At 39.2% G+C, this 17926-nt stretch overlaps 1 protein-coding gene across 1 annotated transcript; it reads right to left on the bottom strand.

Annotated features, from left to right (window-relative positions):
• Positions 1–598: 598 nt before the first annotated feature.
• On the bottom strand, positions 599–15228 carry nudt4b (nudix (nucleoside diphosphate linked moiety X)-type motif 4b). The gene is made up of 6 exons (XM_061029413.1): positions 15023–15228; positions 14768–14881; positions 8001–8111; positions 5281–5325; positions 5049–5136; positions 599–4079 (listed from the first exon to the last, which is right to left on the bottom strand). The coding sequence occupies exons 2-6, from the start codon at positions 14861–14863 to the stop codon at positions 3859–3861; spliced, it is 561 nt and encodes a 186-aa protein (XP_060885396.1). The 5' UTR covers positions 14864–14881; positions 15023–15228; the 3' UTR covers positions 599–3858.
• Between the last annotated feature and the right edge of the window lie 2698 nt (positions 15229–17926).

Below are 17926 nucleotides of genomic sequence, written 5' to 3'. Positions count from 1 at the left end.
CCAGTGGTGGTTAGAGTACAGTATGTAGTAAGTTGTTTTAAGACAGAGATGTCACGCCATTTAACCCCCAGGGGGCGTTGTGGCAACAATAATACACCTGATGTCTTTTTAAACTTGATAAATATCTCCCCTAAAATCATTTACCTGAAATACTTTTGTGACTGTTTGTGACACGTTTGTGCTTTTTGAGTGAACTTCTATAGTATACTTAAAAAACAGAACATCCCAACAAGGTTACTGACTGATGATTGTCTATGGGTGGTGCTCAAGGGCTTTAAATCAGTTTGCTTCAGCTTGGAGGTGGAAAAGAGAGTGTGGTAGCGATGGCTGCAACAGCCATGATGGTAGCTTAAGGAGTTGCCAATTCTAGTATTACTTTAAGACCAATGGGTTAAGCTGTCCTGAAGGTGTGTCATCTAATACACTAACCCAAAAATGTCAGCCAATAAACAAGGAACACAAGAGATGCTAATCGCTGCTGAGAATAGAGAGTCAGGGTGGGAAGCAGCTCCGGTTTTACCCTGCAGATTTAAAGAGTATTAGTACATTTACACTGTGTATACTGTAGATTAAAATAAATTCAACCACAGGTATGATATACGGTTTTCCCCTTTAATGCAATCTTCTCCCAAAAACAATCTTTCCAGTCCGGGTTTTCACATTTAAAGTTTCTGTGCATAATATTCATGACAAAAATGGTGACAAATCGTTTGCACTGGATACATCCATGCAACATTAAAATTGTGTTTAGCAAACAATCATGCCGTCTTTAATTCATGTCACAGCGCTCATTTGGTGGATTCTTTTTTTGTTGTACCTGAGCACATAGATTTCATTTGATGGTTTGTATCCCTGCGGTCATGATTTCTCTGTAAAAGGAGCATTCACAGATCGACAGAGACTCAAACATAGGATCCAACAAGTGGAAGGAGGAGGTGTTTTATGATACTCAACATTAACGGGTTAAAGTTTCATTGATGTTATTTGGATTTGAGTGGATTTTAAAATCATTGTAACGTATAAAGCATAAGGTGATTAAGAATAATTATTATTATCATGATATAATACCTAAAAACTTTTCACATTTAAAATGACTTTAGTCTAAAATGACAGTTGGTCTAAAAATCTCTATCATGTTAAATTCCCACCTGAACACTCGCACGTTTTGAAATTTGGCACATCATTTTCACATTCATTGACCGATAATACACACGTATACACATGGAGGCTTAAGGTGGTGGGAGTCCCTTCTTTGACCCTCAAACAAGGATGATAGTGTGTGATGGCTGAAATAGTGTGCCAGAGTTTATGTATCTGCAGAATGGACTTAGTAGTGAGGCAGTTTACAGAGATCAGAGTTTAAGAGCTACGATTAGCCACGTGTGTAAGAAGGGGAGATGTGTGTTTTTAATCCTACAAAACATCTGTAAGAAACAATAACATGTGTGAAAGATTCAAACTAAAGCTTCCACCCCTCTGAGCATTATCATCCTGCTTTGTTTTCCAAAAAACTGAATTTTTTCCTCCTGAAATCTTATAAAAACTCAATTTTGAATATTTGTCCTCAGTCATTAAGACACAATCGTGTGTTTTTCACACACAAAATAGCAAGCTGCTCTCTAGTTTGTTTCATTTTTCAAGCACTCCTGAAATCTTCAAGATTCAATCTGTAAATCCTCATATTGTGCTGGCTCACTTCACATCTCATTCTAAAGGACATTGTAAATAGACAAGCACATTCAATTCTAAATGTAACCCTGTCCACTTTATACTTGGTCACAGACAATCCCAACTCCATACCAGCATCCTAAACCTGTGGCACATAGTCATTGATACAAAGAAACTGTACATACTGTTCTTGGTGGGTTTTCTATACATTGTTTTCCTGCCAGTTATACATCGTTAGAAAATATAGAAAATATTGAGAGAAAATGTACATGTCCATTCAAGATAAAAACACAATGTTGCTCTTCAAAGCGATTTACAAATCTCTGTGTTGTTACTCGTCATCATTCAGCGGTCAACACAGGAGTGAGTGTCTCTTTTCAGTGGGAACAGCAAAAGAACAATATATATATATATGATATGTGACATTTGAACTGCAAATTGGATTTGAGCCATTTCTCTTTGGGTTTCCGTGTATAGTTGGAGACGCATGAGAGATAATACAGGGAGGACCAGAGATGTGGATGTGGAAGCTAAAGGCCCCATTATGCCCCCAAAACTGTTTGTTTCTGCTTCAACCAGAAACAAAACAGAGCAGTATAAATACTGAGATATGTGACTCCTCAGACTTTGAGGCAGCAGGAAGAGCAGAAATAAGTGGATTAATGAACAATCAGAAACTATGCTGGGCACTTTTTATAGGCTTTACAACAAAACAAAGGTGGGGGGAGCAGCCTGAGATGAGTCTTCTTGTTTGAGTGGAAATAACTATGATACAGTAGTGGACATTGGGTCGCTTTGATCAAGCAGCACCATGAGATGAAAAAACTGCTTACTAGTCATTTTGTAGAACAGTCACTGAAAATACAGGGGGGGGGAGTACTGGTGTTGAGATGAACTCAACTGACCTTAGCAGCAGATATAAGAATCACTGTTAAATTATTTCACTTCGACGGCCTGGGAAACAACCCGCACTGAAGAAAAAGGTGCCAACGGCATGAGGCTCCAAATGGACAACAGACCGATTTGTCTGAAACGGTCATGGTTAGTGGACTCGTAAGGTTAGACTATAAACACAGTGATGTCGTGTCGAAGGATAACAAAAAGTGTCTCAACTTGGATCCAGTTTTAAGTTGACTGAGGTATCAACTCACTCACAACCTGTGAGATATCTTAGAGTCTATGACCTTCGAGCCTGCAGTTTAGACTTTAAATCCATTACTGTGATGGTATTTTGCTAAATTTATTTAAAAAGAAAAGGTTTCAATTTGTTGTGGCCATGTTGGCGCCCCCTGTGGACAAAGCTGTACATTTCATCCCAATGCTAATTTGTGTCCTGTATATGTGTAAGTAGTGCGTCTATAAAAAGATTCACCCTGCTTTATTCAAACTGTCAAATGTTTCACTTTGCCGTGGAATATTAACAAAACAAAAAAGGCGGTTTCTGCAGCGTGCACTTTGTCCAATCAATCGTCATCCAAATGCCCTGGTTTGCTTTTGTAGTCTTTGAGGGAGCTTCAATTTTATTGACACTCTCTTTCATAACCAGCACTAAACTCCTCACAGCAATCAATTTTTGTTGATTAGCACTAATAAGTGAGGGTGCACATTCAAATTGAATTGTCCTTTTTTTAAACTTGCCCTGCATTATATTATATGAAATCTGCTGTTATCATCATGGGATAGAGACAATGGTATTATAAAGTCTGGAAACATTCCCCATGTGGATGTGCTTTGGTGTCAATTACTCTTTTATTGACTGGAAAGCATATCCATTGTGTTAAAAAATTAAATAAAAAAATGACCGTCAGTGAAATAAAAAAGCTGAAACATAACATTCATACAGAGTTATTGTAAGGCATTCTTTCATGGAGTAATTCACCAGCAGATACGGCTGTAGCATCGTCTTCTCAAGCTTCAGGCTCATCGCTCTGCTGCTCTGCCAGCAAAAGAAAACTAAACGTCTTTTTTGAGATATGTATTATTTCCACAGCTTTTCCTGTCAGAGATTTCTTCAGCTCCATCGCATCAGTCTGAACAGTTCTGGCGACAGCTTTGGTCTGTCCTGCAGCTAAAAGAAGAAATGATAGAACCAGGAGAGCTGTAACTCAAAGTCATTAGATTCATGCAGACTGTACAGACTTTCAGTGAGCTGTCCGAGGGGGACGGGACTCAAGGTTTTTAGGTGCAGTCCTATCTGCAGGATGTACCCAACACGCTGCCCGTGGAGGCGGTGGTAGCTGTAGCACTGTAATGAGGGTAGTTGTCATTGGGTGGGGGGCTCGGGAGAATAGAGTTTCCGTTGGTTGGGGAGCAGCTGAGCTGGAGCCTCCGGAGGTACTCTGCGTGGACGGGTTTGTGGCTCTGCAGCACTTTGATGGCCTCGTCCACTGTGAACCACTCCCGCTTACGGCCTGCAGGGGGAGACAGAGCAGCATGCATGAATGAAGAGGGACCTTTTCTTTATTTGTTTCCCTTAAATCCTAAACTATAATGTGGTATTATTATACCACATTATAGTTAGAAATAATCCAAACATGGTGTGTCTTGTGTTAATCTAAAAAAAAATTTAAATAGACATAAAACACAAAAATTGTCCCTACTTTATACCTCATGGCTTTTTTTCTACAGCTTTAGAAACAAAAATGAGTATGAGCATGTGACAAATAAAAATCTTGAAAAAAAAAAAAGCCTCCAAGGAGGTCATAAGATTTCATTGCTGCAATTCTTTTTATTTATCAAAGGAAGACATATTTCTCTTTTCTGACTGACATCAGGAAGTACAATGTGATGCAGCACTTTAGTACTGTGTGGTAACAGCAAGGTACCACAACAGGCAATGTGCATTTCAATTCTGTCCTGCGTACATTTCTCGTCTGGCTAACGAGGATACAAAGACAGAAATACATTCTTATGCACATGAAACAGGACATGCATTAAAAAAAAAATAGATTTCAGATTTGAAGTGTGAATGTCGAGTGCTACATCAGGTAGAAGAAGCTCTCCACAGAGAACATAAAGGAAGGCAGAATACTGGTGTGCAGCCTTCTGACACCTGTAATATACACCAGCTAAGAACCACTGCTGCTAACAACAGAGGCTAAGAACCACTGCTGCTAACAACAGATGCTAAGAACCACTGCTGCTAACAACAGAGGCTAAGAACCACTGCTGCTAACAACAGATGCTAAGAACCACTGCTGCTAACAACAGAGGCTAACAGATTTATGGTTACCTGTTGTCACTGCAGAGCTCAATGCCCATATAGTATCCCTGCAGTACATTAGCCTTCATATATATATCAAAAGATATGTCGTGTTGAGAAACGTGAGCTACCTATAGCATCTGCAAACATTGATGAGAAGGTGAGGGGGGGACATTACCTATGTTGACCGAGTCTTCCCAGGCCTCCAGTGTTTCTGTGACGGTCAACACGTACACGTATGTCCGGTGCTTCCGATCCTGGTTTTGCTTCAAGGAGCAGAACGGAAAGAACACTAAATATCAAATAACACAAAACACCAAAATGTGACACAAAAGGAATCATTTCCTAATCTTTTGTCTAAGCGTTCTGTGTATATGGATAGGTTTAGTTGACAGCCATTAAAATCTTACCTCAAATACACCGAGTAGACGTCCTAGCTTGCCCTTTACACCGGCCTGGGAAAAATAAAAGAGACATACAGTATGTTTAATATACTTTTTTTTTTTTTTACAACTATTTGTACAAGTACCTGTGGCCTCAGACAGATGAATAAAGGATGAAAAAAAAATGTAGAAAAGTAGAGGTGAAACCAAAGATTATATTATTTTTAAATAAAGGGAATCATATAATTTTTCAACATTTTTGTTTCTTTCTTTTTATAAATATTTATTTTGGGGCTTTTTTCCTTCATTTCGATAGGACAGTGGATACAGTAGGAAATCAGGAGTGTGTCATGGCATGCAGAAAAGGAGCCACATGTAGCCTTCTCACAGGGGGCGCGACCTAACCGCAAGGCCATCAGCGTCCCATTTTTAAGATTTTCAAGAATATCAGGCCCGCACTCCACGCACTAAGCAATACATTAATCTGGCAGGCTCGGTTTTGATATTAAAAAACATGTTCAGACAGAAGTTGAGTTGATTTTTTCTCTGTGTAGCTTTGTGGCTTGTTCAGTTTCTCTTAACTATTTAATGGTTTCTGGATAAGATAATGGATGGTATAAGGTCTTCAGGGAAGGACTAAAGGACATCATTGTAGCTGGCCCTACTGTGATTCTTGTAATAGCTTTTCTTAGTAAGGGGCAAAGAAAAAAAACCTGGTATGAATCCTGAGAGCGTTTTATAAAAGAAATGTCAGATTGTCTCGTTCATAACACTTAACAGTTGCTTTATGAATTCAGATGCACTTTACATGAATCAAATTACTTGTAAAGACATATGACATGTGTCCTTTCCCCTTCTCTAGTGCCCCTGCTCAGCATACTTCACAAGTGTCACTCTGTCCCGCTGATGTGTCCAGCAGGACGGACTGCACGATGTGAGAATGCAAAGGAATCCAGCCAGCCGCCAAGTTTAGACCTCTGACGTGGCTCTGAGTGGGACCTCTGGGATACCAGCAGACACCTCAGACACCCAGCTACCGACACCATGGCCCTGAAGGAATCTCGCCCAGAGCATGCAGACAACTGTTTGGACCCAAGAACTCCACTTCTAGTTATTCCACCTCTTTTTTACAGGAAATGAATAATGATGTGAGAGTTGTTTAGCCTTGATGATGCACCCACATGAACTGGTGACATTTTACAGGATTTCTAAGAATAAGTATAATAACTGGAACGACCTACTCTTATCCAAGCAGATGTATGTCATCATGACTGACCTTTGAGCAAACACCAACCCAGAACATTTATATCACAGGAGTATTTTTTAACTTATTATTAATTTACTAATTTACTTACATTATCGATATTTGTATAAGCAAAACTGAAATAGCCAATTGGGAGTGTCCTTTTAAGCAATTGTATCACAAGTTTGAAACTCAAGTTTGAGAATGCAATGTATGGAGAATATATTTAACAGTAAATGTGTTTTGGTGCACTCGAGTTCAAATTGTTACTATGATCATTTTGACTTTGAATATAGACAGCCGTGTGAATATGTTATTTCAGGTCTTCAGTACATAGTGAGCATCTGAATGTGTTACAAGTTTGTTCTAATCCACATTTTAAATATATTACTTCATTACTTCATTCTTCTTATGAGAGAGAGAGAGAGAGAGAGAGAGAGAGAGAGACATGCAGGAAAGGAGCCACAGGTCGGATTCAATCCTGGCCCGGCCCGTCCACTTGGAGGACAATAGCCTCCATACATGGGGCACGCGCACTAACCACTAGGCCGCCGTCGTCCCTGTGAAAACCTTTCTGGTATTGGGATAGAATTGCGTGTGATTATGTTCAGATAATGGTTAAAAAAAAAAAAAAAATTAATTGCACACAACAGTCTGCAAACCAATCAGAGTGACAAAGCAGTCTACACCATGCATTAAAAAAACCCACATATGACTTTTGCAGGCCGTGAGTGTTGAATGTGGACTGCCGTTGAAAAGCCAAATGGAGTTCATTTCTGCAAGGCCCCAGTATGCCCGTACACAGCCATCATTTAAAAAACAAGCTGCGCATCCGAGCTAACGTTGCTTGCTTATGCTAACTGCTGCGATATGGATAGAACATGTAACTTACCACTCAGTGGCAAAGTGAAACTAATATTTTCAAGTGTCCTCTGATTCTGTCTGAGGTGATACACTGTTCAGATCTGCACAACACAGACTGTCAGATGTGCTGTGTGCAGAGCCAGGGAGGTGTCAATCAAAATGTGATTGGCTAAGCCGTGGAAGTGGCTGGAAGTGGCTGGAAGTGGTCTAAACATGAAAATTACTTTTTTTTTTACAACGTCTTTGAATAGTATTCAATATTTGTTGCAAAATGTATGCAACTTAGATATCAATCCATCCAGTATCTATACCACATGTCCCGTTTGGGGTTTCAGGGCGGGGGCTGAGGCCAATCCAAGCCACCATTGGGCGAGAGGCCGGGTACACCCTGGATTAGTTGCCAGTCAATCACAAGACAACATGGATATTATATAAGCATTCTTATGATAAAATGTCAGATGCTTTCTTTGTATAATACCCTAGAGAGGTTGTATTTAGGACTTTTTTTTTTAATCAAGCTGAATGAATCGCTGCAAATATGCTATGTTCAAGCATTCATATCTCATGCAGCTTGCCTTGGAGTTGAGATTAGGTTCATGTGATATTAATAAAAACAAGATGAGTTCTTTGGTTTACTCACCTCCTCAAACACCTCTCGCACTGCGGCTCCACACGGCTCCTCTTCTGGCTCCATCCCTCCTCCGGGAACGATCCACTGGTCTGGGTGCCTGCTGCTGCTAACCAGCAACACCTGGAAATTAAAATGCAAGGTTTAAAGCATGTCCATTTCTTACAGACTTAAAGACAGAAACGGAGGACTCAACATGAGACTCGGCTCTTGACCCTTTTGACTCGGGTCTCAGGGACATGATATGATTGATGATGCTGCTGCTGCTGCTATTTATTCTGCGTTGTTGCTAACAGATTTTAAATCCAACACAGCCCTGAAGGCTCAAAGTATTTTAATCTGATATATTTGCTACAAATAGAATGATCCATATTTGTAAAAAGAAAATAAGCGTAATAAGTAAAACTGGGCAACAGCGTCCAGTCGTATTTTTATTTCTTTTTTTTTTTTTTTTTTTAAATGGAGGAAAATTCTCCTCATTTTTTTGAATGAGTTGTGTTTTGCAGGGTATTTATCTACTTTCCAAAAATAACTTTTGGGGGGGATTCTTCAGCATTGTGATGAAGCTTAATCAAAGGCGGAGTTAAAACAACCTGATCCCAGCAAACAATGAACGTTAACCAAGCATGAGCCACTGGACTCTTGTCAGCGCTCCCTGAGCGGCCTGTGTCGCTTGAATTACACTACAGTTGCAGTGAAGTCTGATACACGTGGATCGGATGTGCCTGTGTCCGCAGTATCTATATAGCAACCACAACAGACATATGCACACCTGCTGTGAGCATTAACACATACAGAAACCTAATGATGATCAAGTGTTGTGATGGACCGTTCTGCATGTTTAACAGTTCAACATATGGTGACATCACTGCTGCCAACCATCTGATCTCCATGTCCACTAATCTGCCAGAGGAGTCAGTCTGTCACTTAATCCTAACTTGCCTTTCCTATATCTTCCCTTACGCTCTCTAATGGGATTATGGCATTTTATGGTCGGCACATGCTGAGGGCATTGTCTTTCTCACGTGTCACGTTCACTCAGCTGAGCCACCTGCTTCTTCCCAGACAGATATAGGTGAGGGGGGGTGCAATGTGAACAGCTATATAGTACAGGATGCATGTCAAGTAAGCAGATAAAGAAAAGACTACTACGAAAACTACACTACACAGGGACAACACAAAAGGTTACAGGAAGTGCTGTCGCAGAAAATTACACTTTTTCAGTGGATTGCAAAATGTAAAAAAAAAAAAGTGCAAAGTTGAAGCTCGTAACCTGCTTGAGTGAGCTCTTTGATGAACAGGCTGACCTTTGTCAATGAGGTGATCTTAAGCAAACTGAGTGTGAACCCTTGATCTGAGAAAGAGGTCGTTCACCTTTGGATGCTTCAGTATGTTAGATGTTTTACAGGATATTTGTCTGACAGCTTATGTTTAATTATTCAACTCCTTCATTTGACTGTTATCTGCATTAAGTCACTTCACATGGTCTTGTGACATCATGTACTTCCATGCAGGCTTTTTCAGTGGCAGACAAAATTAAAGATCTCATTTATTTCTTTGAGGTTTTTTTTGATGCGTTGGATGTTTTAGAGAACTGCAGTCAGACCATCACTGTCTGAACGTGTGTGCCTTTGTGTTAAGCTGCAGCCAGTGAGGCTTAAAAGGAGATCACTGGTGTCAATGTGTCCTAAGCCGACAGCATGAGATGTATACAAAACAAAAGCCACAGAGCTTCCGGGACAGTGAGGACATAGCAGATTTTTGCTCTGGTTGTTCCATTTTTATCTTTTGGTTGCTGTGCTATAGAGGAACGCCTCAGAATACACAGGCTGCATTTAGGTTTGCTTCAATGGATTCAGGAATGTAGAGCACTGAATCCACATATTACAAACTGTATGTAATTAAGAATTTGTTGCTTCACATGTGCTTATGAGAGGAATACAGCAACATGTTCAGAAGAGGGAGTGGCAGGGGTTTGGTGTTTGGTAAAATTACATTCTTACAGGAAAGATGTTTGTCATCAAACAAACTCAAACCTGGAAGCTTCCTTTCATCTCACTTTCCACAAAGTCAATTGAAAAAGTTTTGGAAATTTAGCAAATGACCAAAAAATTGAAGTATTTTATGTTTGTGTTGTGATGACTGAAAACATATCTAAACTCTTTCAACTTTGTCTGATGAACCGTTTGACACGACGTCAAGTTACAAATGTTTGATGTTGAAATTAATTTAAAGGTGCACCCATGTAGTTTTTCCTTTGAATAAAGTTTGTGTTTTTAGTTCAGAAATATAGCACATCATTGTTTTACTTCTCCAACTTTCAAATGTCACTTTCAAATCTACGTAGTGCGACTTTAAATTGGATATTATTTAACACTATTTACCATTCATTCATTAAAGTTAGCATTGCGCTAAATAGCAAAAAAAATTGTTCATTAGCTTAAGCTAACTATTAGTTCTTAACACTTTGCTGTTAGCTTATTATGAAGCTTGTATCCATATCGCCAGCAAACTGTCAACAACTATCAAGTGCTGGTCCATTATTTCAGCCTAAAGCAACTATCACTTACTCTTTTAGCTAACTCTAAAACCTTATCAATGACCTCGCTCTTACTGTATATCAATACTTTACACATGCGCCTTGGTAAGCCTTTAGCTTACTATAACAGATTAAACCATTTCCTCTAACTATCAATATTACTTTATTTATTAATTTATGATCAATCATATTAATACTTTCAGCTGTGCACACTTGTAGTTATTACTTTTAGTCTTGACTTAATCCGTGCATAAATTATTTTTGCATATCATTGCGTAGGTAGTGACATTAAAGCCCAACACATCATTTAAAAACAAATCTTTAATCTTCCTGAGCTATCCCTTCAACTTTGGACAATCAGAAAAAGCAGCTTTGCCGAGAAGCAAAATAACTCGCACCAGCGTGACAGAAAGGTCAAGGGTCAGCTGACAGGTGAACTCTAAGCACAGAAAACCCACTTATATTGGGAACAGGCAGGGTGGAGGAGATTCCCCTCCCACAGTGAAACAAGTTTTTCCCAGTGACATTTTACTGTTTTGCAACTCACACCACTTGGGGGGGGGGGGGGGGGGGGGGGGGGGGGGGGGGGGGGGGGGGGCTAGTGTGAAAAGGGAGTTGGGTAAATTCTTGAGCAAACTAAACATGTAGACCTTCATCTGTCAGACCTGTGTGGTGTCATCTCTTTTTCAAAATCAGCAAAGATGTATATATATATATATATATATATATATATTATAACCGGCTAGTTGTTTACATTCTTAACTCATTTTCTTAACCTAAGCTGTCAAAAGTGGCACTGGTGGTAAAACACAGGCTCTGACAGAGAATTCTCTGGCATGGTCTCAAACAGGGACAGCAGGCAGGGATATTCTGGAGGACATTAACACCTCCTCCTCCTCCCAAAGGAGCAACGTCTGTAGCTGTCAAATAAAGAAGGCCCCAAATGCCAGGTCAGGCCAGGTGCTGGGAGGAGAGAATGATGGGGTGGAATCAATAGTGCTAAGACAGTAATACAGTGTCTGCATTACTCAGGTATCAACAAATAAGAGAGGAGTGGTAAAGAGTGAACACAGAGCCAAAGAGAGAGTCCAAACTCCCACATTTCTGACTTTATCATAGAGGATCCACTAAACTGATAACCGCCTCCTCCCATTTCCAGTACATCATTATTTACAACCTGCTGCAGTGCCTTCAATATGTAGCCTCTGGGTTACACTCTGATAAACATGGAGCGCACTGCAAGTCAGCCAGAGAAATTCCAGCTCATGAACTTGTGGTATTAAAATAACCCTACACCACAAAACACGGTAATAATGATATACAGTTTGGTTTTGGTTTTTGCCCCTAATTTAAAAAAAACACACAAATCAATGGCTGGGCAATGAATCAAGTTTCAATTTCAATTATAATTTTGTCTTCCCACGATCATGAAAACAAGATAATCGAGATCAAACAATGACAGTGCTTGCTGCCATGTTGCGCTCGTTTTAGGTCTTTGTCATGTGTAGTATATGTTTCAAAGTGTTTGTGGTATATTTTGGCCACCAGAGGGCCTCACTACTACCTCAAAACATAGTTCATTTATTTATTATATATATAATTGTAATATTTTTTACATGTTTTACTTATTTACTTTCATGTATTGCATATTTTTTTAAGTTTTCAGAATGTTAAAATGTGCAGATTTTGTAAAATAAATGAGTTGTCATGTTTAATAATATGGCAAAGTCACTTAATGTACTGATGAGAAAAGTCATTATAGCAGCTCCCCCCCCCCCCCCCCCCCCCACAGTAATCAGGTGAGAAAGTTGTGCTCAAGATTTAGCAGCTACCCTGAGAGCTTAACATCAAATGACAATACAACAATGTAATTATATTTATGAATGAAATAAGAATAACTACAACTCCTCACAGCACAATGTAAAACATTTTAAGAGGTTCTCTTGGCAGGTGAGCACCAAGCAAAGAAAATATGCTGTCAAACTTAGGTGAACTACTCATCTACCCCTGAGCCTCTGTCAGATTCTTATTTTCCCCTGTTGGGAGTTTACAATGCTGTCATAGTGTACACCCAGAGCTCAGCTTTCTCCTCTCCAATCCAAAACAAAACAGTCCAGCAGTGTGTATGGCTTTCATTTCACCACAGCCAGGTGTCCTGTGTCTAGGAACTGATTGTCTGTGCGTAGGCATGTGTTTAAGGAAAGTATTGATTACACAATGGCCCATAGTTCACGCGTCTTTAGACAGAAAATTGCCATTGTAAGCACCAAATATTGAAATCAGGGCCCCAGATTTGCTTCTCCTACTTGAAGCACATTCATCTTGCATGAGCAGACATGTCAGTCAAAGCCTGAAAATCCTGAGGTTAGTGGTCACACCTTCACACGTTTGTTGTGACAACATCTGTCCTTTCCTGTGACTACAAGTAATAAGCAACGAAACACAGTGTACCTTTTAATGGTTACACTTAAAACTCACAAGGATGACATAACATTTATGCATTTATAAGTGAGTGGATATTGTGTTGTGTTTCTGTTTAAAGCTTTGTATCTGTGTGTTGTACAGCCAAATACTGGAGAGCTTGGCAGAGCTCTCTGCCAGTCTAGAGACACCAGACTGGGCTTCTTTTACACTATATTGTGTAACAGTTTGTTTATCCCAAGCTCAAAGAGGAGGCCAAATTTAGACTTGTAAGAATATGACAAAATGGTAGAGACATGGGTCCTGATGTTTGGGCATAAATATTGCTTTCCAGTAATATGGAATCATGGCTATTATTAACCCAGCATGGAACCCAGTAAGTTGTGGGACATAAATATTATGTAAGGATAACATGTGTAACACAAAAGGCAGCTGAAAGTCCTTAAAATATAGCCCTAGGCTGTGACTACCTTTGAAACAACATATTAAATTACCAATTTTGCCAAGTGTTGATTTTCTGAAAAAAAAATTAAAGACAGTTTTGCTCAATCCAAAACTAGATTACTAGTCTGTTTAAAACTGTCTAACCAAAAGATAGTGATATTTATAAAGCTGGTCACTTTTGTATACATTTGTTGGCTTTCATAGACTCTGTTTGTGTGTGTGTGTGTGTGTGTGTGTGTGTGTGTGTGTGTGTGTGTGTGTGTGTGTGTGTGTGTGTGTGTGTGTGTGTGTGTGTGTGTGCCCACATGTAAGAGTATTTGACCAGGTTGGATACTTTTTTTTCTGTTTATTTTGGTTCGCTCATTTTCTGTTTGAGGATTACTGTTCGATTCTTCTTCTTTGTGTGGTTTGAGCTATTTTTGTTGAGTTTACTGAGCTAGGCTACAACGTAAAAAAGTTAACATAATTCCAACATTGTTGTTGTTATGTATTTAATATATATGGGCTAGGAACGCCACTGAATTTACAGTAATCCCTTTCCAAGTTATTCTACTGTGTTGTATACTGAAAAGAGAGCACACCATATGAATGATTTACTTGGTAGAGGTCCCTTTAAATCCTCATCCACTTAATAGCTACGCAGCTGCCCGCTCACTGCTGGCGGGATGCAGCATGATAATGAATGACCATTGCGTGGTGACACGCTTTGCTTGTTTCGTATTAAATGTGGTGACGCGACATTTGATAGACACATTCAATAATAGTAACATAGACTAGCTGCTATATTCGTATCTCCTCACTCGACAGAAGCCAATGTTAAACCCGCTATTAAAAGAAACGTGCCACAGAAAACCTCGCCCCCTCTTGTTATGTACTCCAAGCTAGCAAAAAGCTAACAGGAAAAGCAGTTTTCGTCTTCAAAATAAGAGCTTTACTTTAATTTAACAACCGATTCGAATGGGTGTCTTTGTGGGGCCAGTTTTATTTTGAAACTCATAACCGGTGATGGCCAGTTGTCAATAGAAGTTACCTTGACAACAAGGCTTTTCTCTTCAGTCTCTACGTGCTTCTCAAACTAGCCTAAACTGGATTGCCCAAGGCTCATCAACAGCAGCAATATCACGGAATCACAAACCAAAACATTGTAATTATGACAAAGAGATATCAGTGTAAATATCGTTTTACTGACAAGGTTGCGTCATAAATCAAACCTCATTTGCATGAACAAAGCACATTGTCATTTTTACCCATATTAATCCATCTGTTGTATGAATGACTGGGGGATGACAAGCCTAGGCCACAAAGTCAAACTCAACTCAGATGTATATTTTATGTGGTTCACTAAAAGATAACGTAAGACTGCGGAATCTCTTACCTCTTCCTCACGTTCATTCTTAAAGCACAGACATGCTGCTCGTTTCTTGAAGCCCTCGCCATCGTATGTCCTGGTCTGGTTTGGCTTGAGCTTCATTATTAAATTGTCCTGCTCCTGGAGATAAAACCGGCAAAAAAAAAAGAGAGAAAAAAGAAGTCCAACGAGCTAACAGCAGAGCCGCCGCATCGCTGTTGCTGTCTGCATCCGTCAGTAATAATAATATCAGGAGGATGGGTTGGAAGGATTCCAAGGTACCCGTCAGACAATCTTGATTGATGTTTTCCCCCAAAAAAATCAGTGCGCCTGGATAAAAATCAAGTAGAAGTAAAGCTCCAGCTGTAGCTGTGATTTGCACTCGGCGTTGTGTGTGCAGTCCCACAGACAGAGAGCTTATGTAGACTCCAGCCTACACAGCACATCCCTCCTCTGAATCCATTTGCGCATGGCCGCTGATTCAGTACAATGAATAGGCAGACTGGAGTTTTAGATATACAGCTCACTCCTCTGAGGCAGGGCTGAGCTCATTGGTTGGGGTAGTCTCAGTGGGCGGGCCTACACTCGTGGTGAAAACAGGTACAATAAACAAATGCGTAATTTGAGCTGATGTGTACCAGATTATAGTGCTGCAGAACACGGGACTACTTGGCAAATTGACCTCCCGTGTTTTAGATTGCACAGTCATGGATGAGGATGTCTATTTGAGGCTGAAATGCTCAACTCTTCTGGGCTGTTTTGTGCTAGGAGCAATTTGTTCATGATGCCATTTGCTGTAGAAATACTGAGGTCAGGAGTAAAAAAATCAGAAAAATATCAACATTTAAATGTAAAGACATTTTAGATCCAATTTGCTCAGTTTACAACTCATTTCTATTTAGTTTACTTTACCATACATTCTCAACTCTATAAAGGATTAAACTAAACTTAATGAGCCAATCCAAAGACACATTTGTGAAATAAAAAGCCAGCCCCCTTTAAAACAGTTTTTGTAAAGTCGTACAACATAAAAAGTTTCATATAAAAGCAAAAAAAATTTTAAGTGTACAAAAAAAACAATGTGTAAATCACTACACGAGGGAAGAAGGATTTTTCTTTTTCAAAATATTACAGTAGGGAAATCATTGGTTGTTTGTTACAACTTACATGGGCACTTCATTTTCATTCATTTTAGGGCCAGACCGAGTTTTGGGGCAGATAACGATATTACGGAGGAAAAAAATTTGATATCGATATATCGGCCGATATCTTTCTTAGAGATAGAGATAGATATACGCTCATATTGCGTTGATCCCTCAAATGCAGTTATCAAAGGTTTGTGGAAAAGAAATATCATGAAGACAAGATGGCCACCTAACTGGAATGTAACTGCACATCACCCCATGCCCCTCTGGACGGTGATGATGCTTGTTGTGATCCATATAGCGCCCTCTGCTGGTGACAGCCAGAAAGAGAAGTGCTAGTTTAAACCAATGAAACTAAAATGAAATGCTAATTCATTGGTGAATAAATAAAGTGATATTGGTGCAGAAAAAACGAGCTGATAGTTACATGGTATGCTAATATCGGTCGATGTTATCGGCTGGCTGATTAATTGGTCGGGCTCTCATTTATTTATTCAGTAACACCTCAGCTGACCAGCAGAGATACGTTCAATTCTCTGCTGCCAATGAGGTCTGTGGCAAAAGTGAAAAACAAGGTACACCATATTAGTCAATATCAACACATGACTTAAAGCACTTATTCTCAAATAATAAACACTGCATAATCCACAAAAGATGTTAACGCTATTTTAGTCATGACCTGGCTTTTGGCCTCACCTATTCTGGAATTATAAAACCCCAGGCTAAGCTTAGTGTTATGCCATACACAAATAAAACCAGCCCTGTATTCATCACAATAAAATCAGCTGTGACTTTTTTTATTGCACTTTTATGGGAGTTTTCTTTTGGGAGTTCCATGTTTGAAAGTTCCACCTGTAACATCACATGTACTTCCCTTTTGTTTGCTGAAGGAAGGCTATAAAGAACATATTACATAAAGTTTTAAAGTACAGTGGAAGTAGAACAATTAGTTTATCATACTAAGGTTAAATTAGCATTGTTAAAAACTGTGTTCAAATGTTTACTTCAGTAAAAGTTGACAAACATCAAAATATAAGTTGATAGGTTTAATAAGTGATAAAAGGCAACTACAGAATGATATAAATGATATTCTACTGATATGATGTGTAAGCATATCAGAACTAATCACTTTAAATATGAATACTGGGAAGACTACTGGGAACTTTATTCCATAAAAATACATCATGATTTATGTACAAGGACGCCAAAGTTGTACTTATGTAAAGATATTAAAGTGACATGTCATCCCTCATGTTCTACCAGTAATGAAGTGGTTTTGTTTGGTTCGTTCTGACATTTCTTAGGGGCAACATTGTCCACATAATCACCTATGTTTAAAAGTTTATGTGATTTATATTTCTAATGCAGTGTGTCAGCAACTACCACTCCACAGTATGCACTGTTTCCAGTTTAAATCATATCAGAGGTAACTACAGAATCATTACAGAGCTTATCGTCAAAGGTATTTTGACAGCAACATATGTGTAAATTTGGTGGTTTTATTTAGGCTCAAAGGTCACTGTGATGTAAGACACTCTGCAGGCAGCTGTCCCTGTGAATAGACACCACACCTAACCACTCCTCCTGACTAAACACATTATTGTCATTTCTGTCTGAAATCATATCTGATGGCGCACCCATTTTGTCACTGTGTTTCTGTCATTTTTAAGTAAATGAATAATACAGTCAAGTTACGCTCCTGCATTGTGAGCAGCTGCAACTTAGAAGCTAAATAAAGACATTCACTGCATTAATGGTTCATTTAAAAGATAATGCTGAATAGAGGGGAAAATCAAATGATATTCTGATTCATTAATGATTGTTTGTAAATGTAGTCATGGTGGTAGGAATCTGTTCGAGGTCAAATCTGTGCACAGTCACTTTGAAAGCCTCAGTTCAGCTTTGACCCGTAGAGTGAAGATGAACCACATGTTGTAACTCACAAGATAACTTCAGGAGTCAAACTTCTTCCAGGAGATATAAAGAATGATCGAAGAATGAGATTGATCACAGTGGGTCAAAGAGTGACACAATCCATGTG

This window comes from Labrus mixtus, chromosome 22, assembly GCF_963584025.1.
Source record: "Labrus mixtus chromosome 22, fLabMix1.1, whole genome shotgun sequence".
Lineage (NCBI taxonomy): Eukaryota > Metazoa > Chordata > Actinopteri > Labriformes > Labridae > Labrus > Labrus mixtus.
The sequence above is the reverse complement of the archived record's forward strand: the minus strand, read 5'-3'. Positions and strand labels throughout refer to the sequence as shown.